The sequence below is a fragment of the Mycosarcoma maydis genome, chromosome 11, assembly GCF_000328475.2.
Source record: "Mycosarcoma maydis chromosome 11, whole genome shotgun sequence".
In the NCBI taxonomy this organism is placed as follows: Eukaryota; Fungi; Basidiomycota; class Ustilaginomycetes; order Ustilaginales; genus Mycosarcoma; species Mycosarcoma maydis.
Genome location: NC_026488.1, coordinates 355731 through 376233, shown reverse-complemented (window position 1 = coordinate 376233; position 20503 = coordinate 355731). Strand labels below are relative to the sequence as shown.

Sequence of the window (20503 nt, the reverse complement as noted above, 5' to 3'; positions counted from 1 at the left end):
CAGCTACTGCAAATGCGACAATCAAAGCCCTCCCGCCTGGCCACGCGAAAAGGTAGATCGGGAGGATCGAAAATCGCTAAGAACCAAAATCTGAATCACGAATGCACGTCAAGTTCAAGTTTCTCGATCCGAGCACAATCTCACAAGCATCCCCCACATGTACACCGCAGAGCACACTATTCGGATCTCGATCACTTCGTCTCTACACCTGATCGGGCGATCGCGTTTGGGTCGTAGCTGCAGCGTTCCTGTCGGCGACTTTGCGCTCCACAAAAGCGGCGGAACGGCGTCGTCGGTGACAAGACGCCGGTCAATCACGACTATTATTCCTAATTTTGACGCGGGGGAATCACAATTGAGAGTTGCACCCACGACCCTCGACCCTCCGCTCGTCTGCATTATGCCAAGCTTGCAACAACAGAATCACGGATCCAGAAGAGTCGCAACATCCGAACACCCCTTGTCACATTCAAGATTGTGATGGCCATGGCTCTGCCGACCTCGCCCATTTTTCAGTCCCTGCGTAGCACGCTTCGGCTGTACCGCGTGTCGATCTGAGCTGATTCAGCCGCAGCTTCGATTTGCGCTCCTGGTGTATCACCTGAAACTGTCTTTGCTGAGAGAGACGTCCCTTGCTAACGCGCTGTCACCATCCCGCGATCCGCTTATCAACCAACATCTTGAACTCAGCTCGACCCCTTGGTCATGTCGTTTGCCAAATTCGCAAAAGCGCTTCCTCCTTCGCTCAGCCTCGTAGGTCGAACCGCACTCATCACTGGCTCCTCCTCTGGCATCGGCAGGCAGACCGCACTGCACCTCGCTCGCGCCGGCGCTAGCATTCTCTGTACAGACCTGCAACCTGACCCGCTCGGCGCCCAAAACTCCCGTTGCGAAGGCTCTCGTCATGTTCCCACTCACCAGCTGATCAATAAACTCGGTGGACACGCTCACTTCCAGCGACTCGACGTCACCTCTGAAGCCGACTTCAAAGCTGCGATCGATACGAGCGTTTCTTTCAGCACCAATGCACGGCTCGATATCCTGGTCAATAATGCCGGCATCACAGCGTTTTCCGGTGGTATCGAGCACGAATGCGTCCATGTGCTCGAAAAGATGATGCAGATCAACATCAAGGGCGTTTGGTTGGGCACCAAACTGGCTGTCCAGCAGATGCTGAAACAAGAACCCATCGCTTTTCCAGCTGACCTTGAGCAGGACTTGGACAGCTTTAATGACGTTCCCACCAGTGTACCGCTTCGTGCAACATACGCCGCCCAGACCGGTTCCCCAACCTCCACGGTCGGCCGTCAAACTGGCGACAAGGGGGCACGTGGCTCACGAGGTACCATCATCCAGATTGCTTCCATTCACGGACTCATAGGTGGCCCCTCTGAGCCCGCTTACTGCGCTACCAAAGGCGCGGTGATCAACTTGACGCGACAGGTGGCCTGCGATTATGCTTCCCACAGGATCAACGTCAATGCTATCGCGCCTGGCTATTTGGCGGGTACTGCCATGGTGGCAGATATCAGTCCAGAAATCGCTGCACAAAGACCAACCTATTGGCCGCATCAGGGTTCGGCGAGAGACGTTGCCCATGGAGTTCTGTAAGTAGATCTCGGTTCATCCGCCTGAAAGCGGAAAAGGTGATAGAACCTTTACTGACGCTCTCTGGTGATGAACGTTACTTCAACTTGTTCGATAGCTTCTTTGCAAGAGACGCACCATGGTGTACTGGCAGCATCCTGCCTATCGACGGAGGAACCACTGCCCGCTGAAGCCTTACACGCTATCGCTCGCCCAGAATTCGTAGCACACCCTGCCACGATCAGTATGTAAAAATACATTTCATCTCTCGTGTCTGCGGATTCTCGATTCCGTCCTCTCTTGTTGCAGTCTACTTTCCAGTACCCCAATTGGCCAGACCTGCTAGGCCCACACCTACGGGCATGTCTGCACCCTGCCCTGGCGCTGCTTGCTGTTGCTGCTGTCCCTGCGCTTGCTGTCCCTGTGCACTCTGCTGCATCTGCTGAGCAAACGGCATACCGTTGAAACCGACCATGCCACCGGCGTTCATCATCTGCATCATCTGTTGCATCTGCGCCGCGTTTCCAAAGTTTCCTGCTCCAGCTGCACCAAACTGACCGATTCCCATGCCTTGCATCGCTGCCAGCGCGGCTGCTGTAATCTGTGGATTGCTCGTCGGTGGGAAGCCACCGTTCATCATGGGCATGCCGAAACCGCCAGCACCGATACCGGCAACACCCGGTTGAGAGACACCTGCTCCGAACGGAAGCTGGTTCGCCATGTTTGGGAACATGCCGGCGAGCGCGGCTTGTTGGAGTTGCTGCTGTGTGAGTTGCTGCTGCATCTGTTGCTGCTGCATTTGCTGTTGTTGCTGCGGTTGCGAGGGGATCGAACGATGCGCAGGCGTGGGAGTGGATTGCACGGATGGCGTGGCGCTGCCGAGAATAGGCGTACCTTGCACCACCGCGTGCGGCATCGTCGGCGTCTCGGTGACTCCATTAGCGCTGCCTGTTGCTGCCGTAGCATTCGCAGCAGTGACATTGTTGCTCTTCTTCTCGCTCTTGGCAGTCGTCTTTTTCTTGGCTGTGCTGGCAGCTGCAGTCGCCGCCGCGGGCTTCTTGGCAGCCGTCTTTTTCGGCGTTGCTTTCTTGTCCTTGTCTGGACTGCCAGGTGCGTTCTTAGCGAGACTCTTGCTTGCAGCTTCCTCCTTCTGCTTCTTCTTGCTTTTCGGTTTTGATGGTTTTCCATTTGCCGCAGCCGCCTCTTTCTCCTTTCGTTGTTTTTCTTCTTTCTCCGCTTTCTCCTTCTCCTCCTTCTCCTTGCGCTCCTTTTCTTCTCGTTCCTTCTTGGTGAGCTTCTTCTTGGGCTTCTTAGCAGCAACCGCAGCGGCAGCAGCAGCAGCCTCTTCTTCGGCTTTCTTCTTAGCCGCTTCGGCTTCCGCAGCAGCTGCTGCTTCAGCTTCTTCCTTCTCCCTCTGCGCCTTCTTCTTCTTCTTGTACGTCGGCTTCTTGGCGGTAGAGTTGTTGGCTGTGTCGGTCACATCGTCCTTGTCGTTTGGCTTTGCAGCGTCCTTTCCGCCTTTAGCATTGGAACCTGATGCTGCGCTGTTTGTCGCATTCGTCGCTGCACCAGCGGGCGGAACGGCCGGCATACCACCGTTGAGTGCAGCGTTCCTTCCGATCCTCCATCTTTCAATGAATGTCATCCTGTCGAATGTCGGCACGAACGCCGTCGCCGCCGCTGCAGATGTCGATCCACCGGTCTCGACCATTGCTGGGCCTGGTCGGGCGAGAGAATTTGCCATGCCGACCTGAGGCGGCAGTACACTCTTGTGTCCATGCTGCATGAGCCGCATGATCTTTTCGCGACGCTGTCGATTGGCTTCTTCCTTTTCCATCTCGATCGAGTTGGCGCCGCGTTTCTTGGCCGATCTGTACGGCGAGTCGTGCGAAGGGTTGTATGCGGATGGAAGCGCAGTAGAGCTGAGCATCAGATTCGCTATTCGTGTCGCTTGTGGATCCGGCGTGAGGCAAAGCGGTGGAGCAGTAAGCGCAAGGATCTTGGCTTCCACCTCGAGCGCTTCCTGATCGCTCCACATACCGCCAGCCATATCATCGAGCATCTTGATATCGGCCCACAACGTCTCTGACGTCGGATGTAGCACAATACGGTAAATTTCGACACCCCCCAGACCGCCGGTTCTCGGATCGAATGACGCTGCTCCTCCGACCATTTTCCGAGCGCCATATCTGCCCCCTTCTTGCAGGTAAAATAGACTCGAAGCAAGTCCACTTTGACTGTCTATCGCCTGTGCACCTGTAGCTCTTGCCTGTCCCGCCGCGCTCATGCCATGCAACTCTCTGGGGCCCAATATTGACTCACTCGCAGCCGCATGGCTACGATGATCGTGGACATCCACCAACAAGCAACCTTCGAAAAACCGAACGCCCGACTCTGTCAACACGTCGATCAAGTCCGCTGGCACCTTCTGATCTCGTATGTAGCCTAGGAATGCTTTGACGGGTGAATCGAACAGGAACATGCCATTTTGACGCTCAAAGCGAAAATGGTGGTTGTGCAGGTGAAGGATGAGCGAAGGTTTGTCTTTGCGATGTCGCCGAAGAATTTGGCGGGTTGTGCGAGAAGTGTTGTATACCGAGGCTGTGGTGGCCATGGTGTGCGGGTAGCCTCAGCCTAGCTGTGGGATGGCTGAGGAGCAAGACGTAAAGGGGAACAACGCGCGGAACGGAAGAGGTGATGGAAGATGGAAGTTGGAAGTTGGAATTGTGGATGCGGCTGATGGATTGACAGGCTGCAGGAACGTCCGTGGTCCAACATTCACGATTCCTGATTACGGGGAGCGTGAGTCGTGAGTCGTGAGTATCATCCGACGCGAGTTGGCGATATCACGATTATATAATTCAATGTCATTTGTTCACGGCTCATTTGCCCTTGAGCATGTGATTCACGATTCGTGATTTCTGCTAAGTTACCTCGTCTTGATTCTCTAGGCTGTTCGCGATTCGCCACAAAGATATCTCAGCGACAGCCACCACGCAAAAGTGAATCAGGCAGCTCAAGCACCGGCGTGGAAACAGGAATGGTGATCATGACATCAATAGCGAGTACATGGACGCGCACAGCGTCGAGCCTGAGCTTGTTTTGCTCATCAAGAGCCATCACCACCCTCTCATCCACGCAGCTCTACGCACTTCGGCCATCGAAAACAAGAGCGTCGTCTACTGTCGCTTGCTCAGAAGTACAACTTACGCTGGCACTAATCAAACCCTCTGTGTGTTCCTATCAACCGGACGTGTCCTCAATCCTGAAGCTGATCAAGTGCTCACGCCTCTCGATTGCGCGCACACGTCGGCTGTTCTGGACCTCCTTGGACGCGCATTCCTTCTACGCTGAGCATCGGGGCCGCTTCTACTACGATCGGTTGATCCTAGGAATGATCTCCGGGCCCAGCCTCGCTCTCGCTCTCTACGGCCCTAACGCCATCAAAGAATGGAGGGCAATGCTGGGCCCCACAAAGGCGTATATCGGCAAACATACAATGCCCGCAAGTCTTCGAGCAAAGTACGGCCTGGGCGATACGAGGAACGGATTTCACGGCTCAGATTCACCCGAAAGCGCCAGGAGAGAGTTAGGACTTGTGTTTGATGGTTGGGATACAGAGTGGTGGATGCAGAGAGAACAGGGCAAGTTGCCCGTAGACCAGGAGGCGAAATTGAATCCACTGGGCTTCTGACACTGCGAATCGCTGATGGACAACCAAAAGCGGAGTGATACACCAGGATATATTACCATCAGCCATGTGCTTGTATCCATCTTACAAGAGATGCATTGAATGCTGGCAAACAGCGACCAACGAGACACGAATCACGTAAACATACAAAAACGCGCTAAGAAACACACGAGTCGGCTCAGGAGAGAATCGCGACTCACGCCGAGCGGTAGGCCTTTGGATCCTTCATGATCCTCAGCGACGACAACCTGCCTACTCGCAGCTCATCCTCTTCATAGCCCTCCTCGCCCTCGACCGGCTCGCCTAGATCATCCTCTCCGCCCAGATCATCGTCTTCGCTGCTACTTTGCATGACTCTCCCCGCAGCCAGACGGCCAAACAACCCTCCAGCACCATCGCCCTTGGTCGGCGTTGTGCTGTTCCGGCCACGTCTAGCACGGAAAGCCTCAATTTTTTCCTGGGAACCCGTGTCAATCGCAAGTCCTTCTTCGTTGGCAAGATGCAACAAGCAGATGAAGCAGAACGATGTTGAGATCTCTTCCATCTTGTCCTGCGTATATGCCTTTTGCAAGCCAGACAGCACCGATTCAAATGTCTTGACACCGCCAGATGCATCGGCGATTGTCGAAGCCATGGACTCGTCGCCGTCCTCATCGCCAGCAGCCGCCTTCGCTGCGACGGCAGCAGGGTCATCGGTGGTAGAGCCAAGAATGCCGAGCTCTTTCCAGATGTTTTCCTTGAGTTTCTTGACATCGACCCGCTTAGCCTTCTTGGCGTAGTTGACGTACTCCGGCTTGACCCGGTTGAGTGCCTGTAGTGTCTGTGTGAGCTCCTCATCTTCAGCGTCGCCGCCAGTGGTGACATTGGCTGGGGAGTCGTCGAGACCACCCAAGCCGCCTTCGTTGGCATCAAAGCCATCATCCGCATCGTGGAAGAACTGTGTGTCAAAGGGCATGCCTCCATCTGCTCCACCCATATCGTCCGCATCTCCGGCAACATCGGCCCACAACTGGGCGTCAGTGCCAGCGTCAGTGCCAACGCCAAAGCCACCCCCGGACTGCTGCCCCTTGTGGCGCATATTGATCGCCATCCTCGGTTTCAAGAAGAGGCGCAGAAGCTGTTTGGAGCTGAAATGGCGATCCTCGGGAAGCAGATAGGCATCAGACGATGACGCAGCGAGATTTGCCATCTTGTTGCGAGCGCTGACCGGCAAGGTGATGGCAGCGGCCTGCTTGGCCGGTTCAAAAATTTCTTTGACGTTGACGCCACCCTCCTCAGAGAGAAAGTCGATGACAAAGGGCTCTTTGCTCTTCTTGCTCTCCTTGCGAGCTGCTGCTGCTGCTGCTGCCGCTTGAGCAGCAGCGCCCGTCGAAGCACCGAGGGCCAGAGGACCCGAGGCAGCCACACGAGAAAGCTTCCAGTGCTCTGGCCCGGCCCAATTGCGCATAAGGCGGCGGTCAAAGTAATCGAACAGATCGCCGCCGTTTTCGCCATCAGCACCTTCTACTGGCATGCCTGTAGACGCGTTGAAGGCCATTGCCATGACGAGCTCAGAGGACGGTCCGGCGGATGGATCAAAGGGTCCGTATCCGTCGACACGGCCCGTGGTTCCGTCGAGCATGGTGGGACCGCTGTGATGGAAGGCGGGCGCAGCGTCCAGTGCGTCGAAGAAATCGTTGCCATCGTCGTCGTTGTCGTCCATGGGTCCACCCATGTCGGTCTCGAAGAAGTCACCCGCACCTGCTGCCTCGTCCGTAACAGGGTTGATGTCGTCAAACTCTTCCGAAGTAGCACGCATTCCGGGAACGCTTTGCGAATCGTAGTACGTGTTGGTGTGAGTGGCCGTGTGGAATGTCTGCTGATTGAATTCGTCAAGACCGACACCGAAAGGTGTGTCGTCGTCTTTGGAGAAGCGGAAATTGCAGAGGGTGGGGCACAAGACGCGGCGCGACAGTAGTGCAGCGACGTCGTCGCCAGCTCCGTCGGCGTTGACAAAGTCGTCTGAGTCGAGCCATTTAGAGGCAAGCTTGGATAAGTCGATCTGCTCGTCTTCATCCTCTTCGGCCGTGGCCGTGGCCTGGACAGGATTGTCGGCTTGTCCGTCAGCATCACCGTCTGCGCCAATCGAGAGCATCTTGGCCAGGTCTTCCTCGCTGCCGACGCCGGCTACGTCACTGGCGTCAAAGATGACTGCCATGGAGGAATCGACGCCCAAATGGTTCATCAACAAACCGCTGGCGCCGCCCTCGTCAAAATCGGCAGACGTCTTCTTGAAGAGGGGGTCGACGGTGAATTCAAGCTCAAACTTTTTGATCTGGATGTGACCAAACGTCTTGGCGAGGGTGGCCTCCTTGTTCCTCTTTCGCTTCCGCGTAGGATTGCCATTGCCGTCTTCGTCGTCATCTTCGGCGTCGTCGTCGTCTCCCTGCTCGTTGCCGTGCTTATCTTTGCGCGAGGCTTGATCAATGTCGTCTTGGAGACCAGAGAGGAGCTTTCCAGTCTCGACAACGACCGAGTCAACACGAGAAGTCCAGACTTTGACACATCCGTCGAGAGTGCACGAGGCCTTCTGGAAGTTGATACTTCCGTCGCCGCTTTCGTTACGGAGGAGCGACATGTCGTGAAAGTAGTCGATAAGGGCAAATTGCCAGGTGTTGGTCGAGTTGATCTTGTTGTCGGTCGCCATCTTCATCCACTCTTCGAAGCTGGAAGTGTCAACATTCAGAGAAGCGGCAGTGGAGCTTGCGGCTTTGGGATCGCTACTTCCGGGTGCAGCATTGGCGGCTGCATGTCCGACCTGACCTCGAGGGCGCATGATAGAAGAAGCGTCGACGACGACATGCGATCGAGCAAGGGCTGCGACGCGCGAGTTCTGAAAGGCGATGGATGTGTTGGCAGCATTGCCCATAAGGATGGACGCGTTGGGATTGGATCGCGCGAGAATGGAGCGATTGGCATTGTTGGTTGCTGACGGCTGACGGCTGGATGGTCCTGAGCGCGGCTTGGATTCGGATCTGGACAATGAAGCGGAAGGTTTGCGGCCATTGGACTGGCGATGGCCTTTTTCGTCCTCTTGGTCGTAGTCGTCAGCGCCATTGTCCTCCTCATCTTCGTCGTTTTCTGCAATGTCATCGTCATCATCGAATCGACCGCGATGCTTTCCGGAAGCGGAGCGAGACTTGGACGATGATGAGCTAGATTGGGCCGAGCTCTTTCTCGAAGATGATGTCTTGCCGGAAAGTGAGGCTTTGGTGCTGGCAAAGGATGACGAGATGGATCGATTGGCGACACGCGATTCCTCGAGCGGAGCGCGTGAGGAAGAAGCAGACGAGTTTCGAGACGGCATCGCGGTGGATTCAGTATGTGGAAGCCGTAGAGAGATTGATTCGGCGCGCTTCGGTAAGGCTGTAGGTTTGACCGCCCTGGGCGGAAGGCTCAGCGCCGGATGGAAAGACGCGTCGCAAAAACGATCACCAGATGCTACAGGCGTTGCTCGTCGAAAGCTGTCGTGATCAATGGTGATGGTCCAAATGTTGTTGATGATGATGATGAAGAAGTCAGGGAAAATTGGCCACCACGTACCGCTTCAGGATGTGTTGGTCAGTTTAGCCTCAGAGTCGTGCTGTGGGTGTTGGTCTGGCTTCCTTTTTTTTTGAGCTCACACGAATGATCACGAATGGAGTTGGTGACGCTAACGTGTCGAGGGTAAACGTGCAATAGAGCGCGTGTTTGGGCTGTCTGCTGTGCAATTCGTGATTGTATATCCTACGCACAACACTCGTGACTCATGAGCCGACCGACATCTCTGCCTCTGAGCATGCTCTGAAAGCAATTTTAACGGACGAAGATGGGCGCAGACAGTCACGAGTGAGAGACGAGAGAGATGCCGTCAAAAAGTGTTGCATTTTCGCAGTGTTTATTTCGCGTCGTGAATAGTCACGTGATGAGCCCTCAACCAAGACCGTACAACGCTCTAACATTTTGAGCCTTTGCCCGTGGCTCTTGAATTCAGGCTCCTGGCGCCGTCCTTCCAGCTGTGATGCAGGCCATACACGATTGATTGCCTCACAAGAAAGCTTGCTGGACAGATCAAGGAAGCACAAAGCCATCAGTAGCGCGCAAATGATACGGATTAAAGTGTCCCATGTAACCAAGACGAGCTGGTGTTGGAATGGGCGAGCGGATTTAAAAGTATAGAGATAAGGTCGTGGGTTGCATGAGCGTAGAATGACTGGGCCAACGTGAGGCAGGATGAGCGATGAACTAGGTTGTGCTAGGTTGTGCAATGAAGCTGGCCTCTAGGGAGACTTGCCGTCATTGTGCTCGAGGATTGGCGGTGCCGATGTGTGCAGGAGCGAAACCATAAATATCTGCGAGCGTATGCAACGCTTCAGATGAGTCGAGGTGGATTGACGTCAAAAACTGCCTTTGCCTCTACTTTTTGTTCTGGTTCTTCTTCTTGTCATCCGCATCGCCGTCTGCCGCTTTCTTCATAATGGTGAGCGGTCCACCTTTGGATGCTCGACTGACCATCTCCTGCTCGATCCTGGCCGTGATGGATGCAGTCTGCTTCTGCTTTGTCTTGGCTGCCTGTACTGCTGCTTTCTTCTTTGGCGCGATCACTCGAGCTGTGTTTAGGAGTTCATCATGATGGAAGAGCAGTGTCAGCTAGATCATTGTTCGAGCAATCAATTTTGAACGCGGGCGCCCTTCTACTTACGACCACGTTTAGGGCCAGATTTAGCCTTCGAGCCGGACTTTGGCGAGGTCGCCGCTTTCTTCGCTTTGGCTGGCTTAAATCCTTGTGCCATGTTGAACAATGCGTGAGTCACCAGATAAGTCGTCGACGATTCGATGTATGGTGGTAGCACAAAGAGAAGCCAATGTGGCAACCGCAAACCCAGGGCGTTGTGGGTCCAAGACGCGATCACGATTAGCCGAAAAGTCTGTAAGAAGTCATGAATCATGATGGCTAACTTACAAAAAATTCAAAGTGGAAACCCTGCAGCTCCACATTCTCCGGAACTCGGACGTCAACCTGGAAACCATCAAAGGCAACAGGCAACAGACAACAGGCAGCAGGTGCACAAGCAACAACCATGCTTGACGCTGCATCAGGCATCCTCTGACCAGCGTCCTCAAAGGTACAACCCGACACTCTACGATGGGAAAGGACAAGGTAAAGAAAGACGCAAATGAGAACACAGTAGAAGACGACATCCCCAACTTCTACTGTCGCCGCAACCCGACCATACCCCGTCAAGACCAGCCAAGACCATACGCTTTTTTGCAACGCATCCTCAGCGAGCATCGTGTTCGAACCAATGATGACGGAGATCAATATGAAGAGCTCGACATGCTTGATGGCAGTCTTCATAGGACAGGCGACCCCAATCTCAGCGATGCAGGCGAGTCAATGGCAGTCCAAGCAGGATCAGGCATCATTACAGCAGTGCAGAACGGTCTCAGTCTTCGAGGAACGGCAGGCACATTAGCGGAGACGTCAGCATCATCCGATGCAAGTACTTCTGCAGCCCAAGCTACAACCGATCCAGCCGATCTCCTTGGGTCGTCACAGTCTCGTATCGTATCCTCCGGAGCTGCTCAAGTAGAAGAGGAGCTTCCTTGGTTTTCACAGTTGTCATCCTATCCGCAGTTGAGGTCGGCTGGCATTCCACTCTTGCCTGACGATGCTTCCTCCAGCAAGGTAGGTGCTCTCAGTGCAGTATCTAACAAGAAACGCCCAACTACCTCAGCATCAATCGTATCGGCCTCACTGAGCAGCCTCAATGGCAGCTCCAGACCAAGTTCATCTTCTTCTGCTGCGGGAGCATTTCTCAGCTCGTCATCAGCTCCACTATCCCGCGTGACTTCGCCCAAGACAGCCTCTACTTCGACGATGGAGTTCGCGTTTCAAGGAAGTGGCTCTCCCGCATCGCTGTCGGAAGCTGTGTCACGCGCTCACAGACCCAATAGTAGCCTGTTGATCCCCATCACGTCGACTTTGTCCTCAACAGGCTCAACATCCTCCAACGTCAGCACAGGTCGCTCCCCGCCAGAACCGAGAAATACAATGTATGCAACTGCTGGACCATTAAAGGCACTTCCAATGTCGGCGAGCACCACCACGAGCATCGGTACGGCATCCTCTGCACCCCATACGATTCCCTCGACTCTGTCCAAATTTGCCCTTACAAGCGGCAGCGGCGCGTCGAACAACCCGCCCTCAGATTTCCAGGAAGACCTTTTGCCTCCTGACAATTTTGCTATGGTCAACTCGCATGTCTATCGCTCCAGTTTTCCCAAGAAGAAGCATTTCCCGTTCCTGCGCACCCTCGGCTTACGCTCGGTCCTGACCCTGATCCTGGAAGAATATCCCGAAACCAACTCTACTTTTCTCGATCAAAACGGTATCACCTTCTTTCAATTTGGCATTCCAGGAAACAAAGAGCCTTTTGTCTCGATACCCACGGACAAGATCACTTCCGCTCTGGTGACGATCCTGGACCGACGCAACCATCCCATTCTGATTCACTGCAACAAAGGAAAGCATCGAACGGGCTGTCTCATAGGATGCTTGCGAAAGCTGCAACAATGGAGCTTGACTACGATTTTTGACGAGTATCGCAGATTCAGTTGGCCCAAAAGTAGAAGCATGGATCAGGAATTCATCGAGCTATACGACGAGAGAGCGGTATGGAGGGATATCGATGTGAGATGGTTGCCGAAATGGACGGTATTGCCTCTGGCCAGCTTGAACTTGCATGGTAGCAGGAAGATCGAAGATCTAGAGGATGAGATCGACGGTGTCAATGATAGCGAGCAGGGAGCAGAGGAGAATCAGGATCAGATGACGATCTGGAGAGGCATGTAAATCGATGTGTTGCATCGAGTTTCAATATACCCCTGACTTTTATGCATTCTGCCACTTGACGAGATCACGGTATTCAGACAGGCGAGTAATCACGCTAGGAGACCAAGATAGTAGAAATGATTGCGATCGGTTGGTGTGGAATTACTCGCTCTTCTGACGCTTGCTACGATCGGGCTCATCGGCGCGCATTTGAGCCACGATCGCTGACTTCTTCTTGGCCTTGTCTCCTTTCGCCGGCGGAGGCGCCGGCCGCTGATCGAAGGGTACAATGCCCCCCTTTTCCCATTCGCCTTTCAACCAAGCCTTGCACTCCTCTTCCGACCCTGGGCCCAAGTGGTCGCGGTCATACTGCCAGCCAAGCACATACATCTGGATCTGAGAGATGAGTCTTGGATGACACTCCAGACACGCGGTTATCGCGTTACCGTCCAACACAGGTTTCTCCGCCGCGCGCTCGACCAAATTCCACATTTGAATGAGGTACCAGAACTGTGCGTAATCGGATGCCAGCTGCGTCGTTTGTTGCTCAAGTGGAGCGAGCGTGGTTGTGTCGTGGTCTGTGTGGCACTGCCAAACGTCGAGCAGCTCCGAGATAAACGATAGCAGCAGCGCAGGTTCTGGTCGCAGTTGCAGTAATGGATTGGTCACGTATTGGTTACGAAGCAATAGCCCGAGTCGAGATTTGACACTTAGTCCGCGAGGTAGATGGAGCATCTTATCGAGCGCTTCCGAGTCGGCATTCGAACAGGCCCGCTCAGAGGAGAGCACTCTGCGACCCAGGGGTAGCAGCTCCATGCACCGGTGCAGAGACGTCACTGGCTCCTTCAACGTCTTAGTACCCAATTTGAGCCCGTTGGCAATGACGCTTTCGCCAGCCCAGAAAAATTTGTTCTTCTTTTCTTCGTACATCAGGTGTCGCAGTGGAAGCAAAGCGACCGAAATCCAGAGTCGTCTGCGTTCTTCTGAACATAAGGACGCAGTAGTCCAACGGGAGAGAAGATCGGATGGAAGCGCTTCAAACACTGCTCGGGGTACGGGTGATGGTGGAATCGATGAGAAGGTGCGAGCGAGGTCCGACTTATTTTCATCGTTGCGTCCGTCTGCGATACGAAGATTGTCCAAGGGAACCGCTTGGTTGACTGTGGAAGCATCTTGGAGCGGTTTGCCGGCTAGGATGGCATCCAGTAGTCGAGCGGCGTTGAGGGCTAACGAATCTGATGCAGGCTGCCCGAGCTTGCTCGCCGGGGCCGATGCACTAGCCTCGTACAAATTACCCGCGGACGGCGGCGGATGAAACACAAGTGGGAAGAGCTCCAATCGATGAAGAAGGAGCAATGCAAGCAGAGGCTGTGGACCTTTTATCATCTTATCGACCTCGATACCAAACCGCTCCCTTGATACCTTGCTAACCAGTGCATCTCGAATTTGATCTCTGCCGAATTCTACACCCGCTTTTCCTTGGACGGAGATCCTTGGATCGTCGCTACTCGCAAGTTGAGCAAGGCTTGAGTCTGCGTCGTTATCCGTGCCGTCTGCTACCTTTGCACCTGTGAGACAGCGGATGATGGTAGGATGCAATTCGTATGTAAAGCGACTAGCGAAGCGTACGCAGCGAAGCACTCTAAGCGGATCGTCGAGGAAAGTAGTGAGCGGTGGGAGCGGCGTCCGTATCAATCCACTGGCCAAATCCTGAAGTCCCAGACCAGTATGATCCTCCACCTGCCTGGTATGTACGTTGTACAGCAGCGAATTGATGGTGATATCACGACGCTCTGCATCCTCCTTTGGTGTTCCGAAGGTCATGGTCGGTATCCTCGACCCTGGATCGTATGTCTCCTTACGTAGGTTGACAAAGTCGAGCGACAGACCAAGCACCCGTGCTGTCGCTGTCTCCAGGTTCTTGCTTTGCTCTGGATTGGCAGCAATCTTGCCGATGCGGCCCATCTCTGAGCCCTCTTCACTGAAAAATGGCGAGCGAGAGAGAGGAGATGATGCAAACGCGGACGATGAGAGGTAGTGCTTGAGGTAGAGGGCAAATGCGTTGCCGGTTAAAGTGGACAGCGAAATATCGAGGTCGTCAGAGTCGCGCGCGAGAAGCTTGTCGCGCACCCATCCTCCAGCAATGCGGGCTTCACAGGCTTGCGATCCATCGCCGCTTGTTTGGGTCGAGTCGATTTCCGGGATGTTGGGTCGTTCGCGATAGATGTATGAGCATGTCTGGTCGAGAAGCTGGCAGATGGCTTCTTCCTGCTCGGTCAACTGGATCTGCGCACCTCGGCTCATAGTGACGAGCGAGCACAGCTGTACTGTATAAGAAGGAAAGTATACAAGACGGGTTGCAGTTCGGGGTGTACAAGTTACTGAGGTAGCGCTCAGAATCCGTGTTGGGATCAATGGTTTTCCAAGCCAAGTGCGGAAGCAGGTCAAAGACATGCCATTCAAGCCAGGCTTGGAGCCATCGCTTTCCTAGGCCACTGTTCACGGAACAAAGTCCGTAACTTCGAATATGAAAATGTCGGATCCGGATGGTCTTACAGCTTTATGGTGGTGGCGCTGCCAAGGATGCTTTGCGAGAGTCGTGAGTGTAGGTGGTTGCAAAGTGTCAAGACCGCAGCACAGTCGAGCCTCCACACTCAACACGTCTTATACTAAGTCAACGTTAAGCTGAACTGCGCTTTTGGAAGAAATTCCACTCGCGCGGTAGAATTCACGATTGTCTTGCGAGTCAGTGCGAGTCACGTGGCGACAGCGCTGTTTCACTCGTGACTGTGCAGCAGCACATAATCGTGAATCACGAATGCCGCACCTCGGGAAAACGGTCGCTTACCTCCCGTCTTTACTGACAACCAAGCTCATTCCAGCGATCATATCGGAAAAGTCGAACAGACGACTTTCTCTTTTGACGGACATTCAAGATGCCACCCAAAGCAACTGCGGAAGATTTTGATGATGACTTTGAGGTTAGTACTGGGTGGCGAATCCATGCGCCAACGCATCAGGCATCTGACACTCGTTCCTGCGATCTTTCAATTAACTTTACAGTTCGATCTGCCAACCATCGCGTCACCCGCCGTCTCACAGGCACAACAGGCAGGTGCATCGCAAGCCGACCAGATGGCTGCTTTCCAAAAGATGATGGAGCAGATGGGCCAAGCTCCTGGCTCTGGCGACTTTGGTGCATCCCGCCCTCCTGCCGGCCTTGCCGGCGCCAGTGGATCCAAGGGGAAAGATGATGGTGAATTCAAAAAGTGGGTGAGCATCTACCCGATTTATTTTGACGCCAAGCGTCACTACGGTAAAGGCTGCCGACGTGTCTCTTATGAGAAGTCGAGCGCTTTCCCCACGCAGCTGTGGATCGCGAAAGCCGTGGGTCGACTCGAGCTCAAGTATGTTCAGGAACCCTTCAAGACGCATCCCCAAGATTGGGAGAATCCAGGAAGAGTCAAAGTGCAGCTATTCAACGACGATGGCGAGCCGATCAACAGCCGTTTGGCAAGCAAGAAGCAGCTTTTCGATGCTGTTGCAGAGACGATTCAGCCCAACTGCGGCGGAAAGCCGCCTACGCTCGAACCTCGCAAAAAACGTGTCCGTCCATCGACAATGAAGAAGCAAGCCCTTGCTGAAAACGCCAAGGCTACCGCAGGTGGATCGTCGGATGCTGCTGACACTGGTGCGGGAGCTAGCAGGAAGAACAAAAAGAAAGCTGCTGCTGTCGCTTCGAGCAGCGCCACTGGCGCTTCCAAGCCAACACTGACGAAAGAGCAGCGCAAGCAATTCGTTCAAGCTAAGCGCGATCCGAACCCTAACCCGATCCGCGAGCGGCTGGCTAAAATCCAGTTTCCGCCTACATTGGAAGCACGTCTACCAGCACACTCGCCTGCCATTGAAGGTGGACTGCTCAACATGAATCTTGCCGAAGCGATGGGCGGTATGCCACCTGGCATGCCGGGAGCCGATGCGCTCGGAGGTCTGGGTGGCATGCTGGGCGGTATGGGGCTCGGTGGCAACGACGAAGATGAGGAGGAAGAGGAGACACAGGACGAAGCAGCCGCAAAGAAAAAGGATCCCATGAACCCGCTCAACCTCGGACGTAGGCAAAGAAAGAAGGTGGTTCGTATTGGACGTTGAGCGCGACTCAGCTGGATAAAAACTATTTGTTTGGCTTCGACGTCAGCGCATCATTGAAGTGGCTATGTCATGCGATTTGCATCCCCATCATCCATGAAAAGAAGCAGTATGGCAAGTGACTTTTGCCCGAGTGGGGTCGTGTTCAGTATACAAATACCGAATACCCCGAAAGAGTGACATGATGAGCAACGTAAAGGCGTCATTTGCCGGCAATAAGATAATATTCACATCGCAAAAAAAAGATTTTCTTACGCGTGATACAGAGAGTGAGGCAGACGGTCTGCCTTTTAAAACATGTACAGAAGGTTAAGGCAGACGGTCTGCCTGTTAAACCTTGTACAGACGGTTAAGGCAGACGGTCTGTCTTTCAGACCACGTGCAGAAGGGTTAAGGCAGACCGTCTGCCTTGCGGTCTGTATCACGCGTAAGAAAATCTTTTTTTTGCGATGTGATTGACTCGTGCCAGTCAGCTCACTCCCGTGATTCAATGGAAAAAAAAAAAAAAAAAGCCTCAAGTTCGTTCTTTACAACTAAAGTATGATATTGGCAACCGTTTTTACGTCTAACATCTGCGGCCACAGAGACTTGAAAATACCGCATCCCGTCCGATCTGCGCAGTCAAGCAAGTCGTCGCCTAGTCAGTACTGCGGTGGGGGACCACGCGGGAATCCTAGGTGCTGCAGTTCTTTTTGTAAACTTTTTTTCAAAGTTGATATGAATGCCGGTCAGGAGAGAGGCAGTTTCGCAGCCAGCAAGGTTGAGAATTCCTGGCGCAAGCAGTTCAGCGCGGCAGAAGCGCCATTGACTGCGGAACAACATCACCTTGGTTTGACATACAGTGCAGCAACTTGACGGCACTGTGCGCCATAGACGATTAAGTTAGTGAATCGTGAAATTGGTCGTCACGCTCAGACTTGTCACCTGACGCGACGCGGTCGACATTCCTGGCGTCCGAGGTTCCATTTCCGGGGTAATGCCCAACAAAAGCAGAAACGATGACGCTGAGATGCTTGAAATTCGTGTGGTCTCGTGATCCCTTGTCAAGACCAAGCAGCAGGTGGACGTTGAGTGACTTCCCCCCCGCAAGGAACGACCACTCTTGGCGGGCGCATTCGAAGCAAAAACCTCTTGACTCGCATACTTGGTGCGTGACACCGGATCCCGTTCTTTGGCATGTAGGCATTATCACAAGTATTAGCGAGGATTCAATCAATCACGCACTTGCTTCGTTAGCAAAGTGCCAAGGACAACATCCAAAGAACCCCGCTCTTCTGGGCATCGCCGCGCTCATCGCCATATGCCATTTCCACTTTCCACTCGAGTAATGCTTCCACCGAGCGTTACCCAATGCAGCACATGTGTGATCGACATTCGTCATTGCGCTCTGCTGCGGGCAAAGAAAAGATGGTGCGGAATTCCGCCGAGGATTTCCGATGCCGAGCACTCTGCGAAGCAGCCGTGTTCCTTGCATCCAAACCTCATGAGGAGAGAACATCGGCGATGGCGCTAGCGAAGCCGAACCACCACGTTTCCGTATGTAGCTGGCCGGAGGAGGGAGCTGCTGCCGAAATCTGCATGTCACATTGAATAGAACCTCGTGGTAACTTAAGTTAACTTAGGATCAGACTGCATCTCGAGTTGTGTGCTTGATCATGCACACAATCATGTAGCGTGCTGTCGGCATTGCAGTTGATGTGGTGTTTGTGCGGTACAACAGCTCGACAACGCTAGCACAAGAAAAGATCACGCTGTGCGCTGTGCGGTTTCGTGGGATTCCACTCACACTGCGAACTGATTCGTGCCAAGTTTAAGCTGAAAAGATCGCATGAATACAGCTACATAAACTTGGTTTTTTGGGTTCAGAGTGCATCATAAGTTAATTCTGAAGTCACGAAGTTAACGTCAACTATTATACAATCGCTATGATTCCTCTAATCCGTGATGATTCTATCACAAAATTACTTGCGATCTTCTTTTATTATAGGCACGTTAATCCAACGTCGAAGGAACATCGCCGAGTTTGACTCACACATGTTCTACCTCTTCCATCCACGACCATTTCCTTATAGGATTGGAAGAACCTATCTATACTGACAAGCAAATGCGACTTGTGTCAGCTCCACACTGAAGCCTTTGGCAGTAGTGGAGGCTTACCCATACACTCACAACTAACGTGTAATGGTTTGCTAATCATTATTGTGAATCACGAATGCTGAGGGTTCTACTTCTATTAGCCTGCTCGTAAACGTCAAGGTCGTATTCGTAGCGGAGCTTCAATTTTCGGAATAAGCATTCCAGGCCAGAGCGCCCGTTCTCCCATGTCACTTTGTAAGTTACATCAGAATCGAGGTCTTGCCTGTCTCTTAGCCCGGCTGGTGAGTTGATGCAGCCGCTTCTGCAGCCTGTAGCGCGTGCCAGGCAAGGCGATAAGTTAGCAGATGCCGTGGGTGCGCTCGGCTGCAGGAATATGAGGGTTGGTCGGCGCCGTTCGGCTCCCCTCCAAGCAAGACATGAGCAGCGGTGGGCTTTGATCTTGGTGGTTATCCGATCCTGAAGCGGAAGGAAGTGTGGGCTTGAGAGTGCTAACAGTGCCGTTATGTGATAACTATGGCTGCTCGAAGCGTAACCTCAAAGACATTCACTCACGACTGGCGGGTCTGGATTGACCAACAGGGACACGTACACGACAGCGACTCTTGTCTATTACAGTATTTCCCACACTTCACTATGCCATGCTCCGCTCCTGTACGTTCATCGCCTTTCAGCTCGCTGTGCTCGCAATTGTAACCCGTCCAAGGTGGGTCACGTCAACGGTGGGTCTCATAATGCTTTGTGTCAGTGTGACCTAGCCAAAGCCTTGTCTTGGGTCCGAGCCAGCCGTCGGAATGCATCACAACAAAACCATCAAACCGACGCTTGTGGCGTTGAAAGGGAACCCATTCGTAGGGGTTCTGGACATTTGTGATTGTCAAGGTAAACAAGCGAGGTGAGAACAGTCGGCTAAGCGAGCTTTACACAGGAAGCGATGCCTTACGTATGTCCTCTCTGCGAGCTGAACCTGGCCATGTCGGCGGCTTGGCTCGCCAAGTAGCATTAGCGATGCGCATTTCTGAGTGAGCGCACCTTGGCAAAAATAATCACCAATCATCCAATCATGAATCCAAAGAGGGCAGTCGTGAGTCTCGGACGCGTGATGCGTGATGCGTGATGATGAAGCCGATTTGTTTGAATTATCTGCACTAAGGAATTTGGCAGAAAGGTGAAACTATCCGTCACGAAGGAAAAAAAAAAAAAAACAAAAAAAACAAACAAAACAAAAAAAAACGGCATCCTCGCCTGTGTGGGCGTTCTCTTGATTAACTAAGGATACCTCATTTTATTATTATTATTATTACTTTGCCCAGTTGAAACAGCCGACGTTCTCATTCCATGGTTGGTTTACGGCTTGGCAGTTACTGACTTGGCAACCTGAACCCTGAAATACGAGTGCAAGTGAGAAGTGAGGTGACTTTGCGCCGGCACAGCGCCCCGCGGTCATACCATCCCGAGACGAAAAATAGGTCCCGCTCTCTGTAAAAGGCACGCTGTACTACTCAACACTCGTGACGGCTGCTACTGACCGGATCTGTTTGTCTGTTATGCTGAAAGTGTGTCTGTCAAGTTCGAGTTGATAGTCACGAGTTACAAGACTTGCGACTCGTGACTGTAGAGTGGGGTTTGGTGCGGTCATTCAGCTGAGTTCAGTCTTGAGTGTCCAAGGCCATGCTCCCCTTTGTCTATCTGGCTTATGCAGTTTCTTTCACCGCATCAATCCCCCCTCTTCCCTTGCTCCGAGACTTCCCATAGCCCTTGACGGCCTTTGTTATAAACTGTCACCATCACCGACCTCTTCGTTCGGGTCACTGTCGCCATCACCTCCTTCTATACAGAACAATTTCACGACAGCAACGTGCTAGCGCATCGCACACACGTCTTTGCCGTTGCCTTTCAATACCTAGACGCTGTTGCTCTATAGACATCCGCACATGTTCTGAATACGAATCGTGTCGCCAATCCTGCAGTACTCAACAGACAACATCGACAGCATGAGCCAGCGGGTAGCGGCCCAGGATGAGGCCGGGCCCTCATCTGACCCACCGCGCTACGACAGGGTTGTCCGGCGTTGCAAGACTGTCAGCTGCTCGTCCTCAACCCGTTCGCATCCTCACCAGCTCACAGCTCCA

At 53.3% G+C, this 20503-nt stretch overlaps 8 protein-coding genes and 1 non-coding gene across 9 annotated transcripts; 5 read left to right on the top strand and 4 right to left on the bottom strand.

Moving 5' to 3' along the window:
• Positions 1 to 705: 705 nt before the first annotated feature.
• On the top strand, positions 706 to 1778 carry UMAG_03990 (uncharacterized protein; the record flags this gene model as incomplete). The annotated part of the gene is made up of 2 exons (XM_011392148.1): positions 706 to 1607; positions 1706 to 1778. 2 exons carry the CDS (start codon positions 706 to 708, stop codon positions 1776 to 1778), a joined length of 975 nt encoding a protein of 324 aa, XP_011390450.1.
• A 119-nt stretch (positions 1779 to 1897) lies between these two features.
• UMAG_03989 (uncharacterized protein) lies at positions 1898 to 4201 on the bottom strand (the record flags this gene model as incomplete). Its single annotated transcript, XM_011392147.1, has 1 exon — positions 1898 to 4201. One exon carries the CDS (start codon positions 4199 to 4201, stop codon positions 1898 to 1900), a length of 2304 nt encoding a protein of 767 aa, XP_011390449.1.
• Positions 4202 to 4627: 426 nt separating this feature from the next.
• Positions 4628 to 5281, top strand: UMAG_11739 (uncharacterized protein; the record flags this gene model as incomplete). Its single annotated transcript, XM_011392274.1, has 1 exon — positions 4628 to 5281. One exon carries the CDS (start codon positions 4628 to 4630, stop codon positions 5279 to 5281), a length of 654 nt encoding a protein of 217 aa, XP_011390576.1.
• Positions 5282 to 5474: 193 nt separating this feature from the next.
• UMAG_03987 (condensin subunit BRN1) lies at positions 5475 to 8624 on the bottom strand (the record flags this gene model as incomplete). The annotated part of the gene is made up of 1 exon (XM_011392146.1): positions 5475 to 8624. The coding sequence occupies one exon, from the start codon at positions 8622 to 8624 to the stop codon at positions 5475 to 5477; it is 3150 nt and encodes a 1049-aa protein (XP_011390448.1).
• A 1088-nt stretch (positions 8625 to 9712) lies between these two features.
• Positions 9713 to 10089, bottom strand: UMAG_03986 (uncharacterized protein; the record flags this gene model as incomplete). The annotated part of the gene is made up of 2 exons (XM_011392145.1): positions 9713 to 9906; positions 9999 to 10089. 2 exons carry the CDS (start codon positions 10087 to 10089, stop codon positions 9713 to 9715), a joined length of 285 nt encoding a protein of 94 aa, XP_011390447.1.
• A 353-nt stretch (positions 10090 to 10442) lies between these two features.
• UMAG_03985 (uncharacterized protein) lies at positions 10443 to 12152 on the top strand (the record flags this gene model as incomplete). Its single annotated transcript, XM_011392144.1, has 1 exon — positions 10443 to 12152. One exon carries the CDS (start codon positions 10443 to 10445, stop codon positions 12150 to 12152), a length of 1710 nt encoding a protein of 569 aa, XP_011390446.1.
• A 141-nt stretch (positions 12153 to 12293) lies between these two features.
• UMAG_03984 (tRNA adenylyltransferase) lies at positions 12294 to 14435 on the bottom strand (the record flags this gene model as incomplete). The annotated part of the gene is made up of 1 exon (XM_011392143.1): positions 12294 to 14435. The coding sequence occupies one exon, from the start codon at positions 14433 to 14435 to the stop codon at positions 12294 to 12296; it is 2142 nt and encodes a 713-aa protein (XP_011390445.1).
• A 632-nt stretch (positions 14436 to 15067) lies between these two features.
• On the top strand, positions 15068 to 16280 carry UMAG_03983 (RNA-binding signal recognition particle subunit SEC65; the record flags this gene model as incomplete). The annotated part of the gene is made up of 2 exons (XM_011392142.1): positions 15068 to 15112; positions 15195 to 16280. 2 exons carry the CDS (start codon positions 15068 to 15070, stop codon positions 16278 to 16280), a joined length of 1131 nt encoding a protein of 376 aa, XP_011390444.1.
• A 571-nt stretch (positions 16281 to 16851) lies between these two features.
• On the top strand, positions 16852 to 16966 carry UMAG_16224. Its single transcript, XR_897738.1, has one exon. It is a non-coding gene; the product is annotated as a 5S ribosomal RNA (ribosomal RNA).
• The last annotated feature ends 3537 nt before the right edge of the window (positions 16967 to 20503 follow it).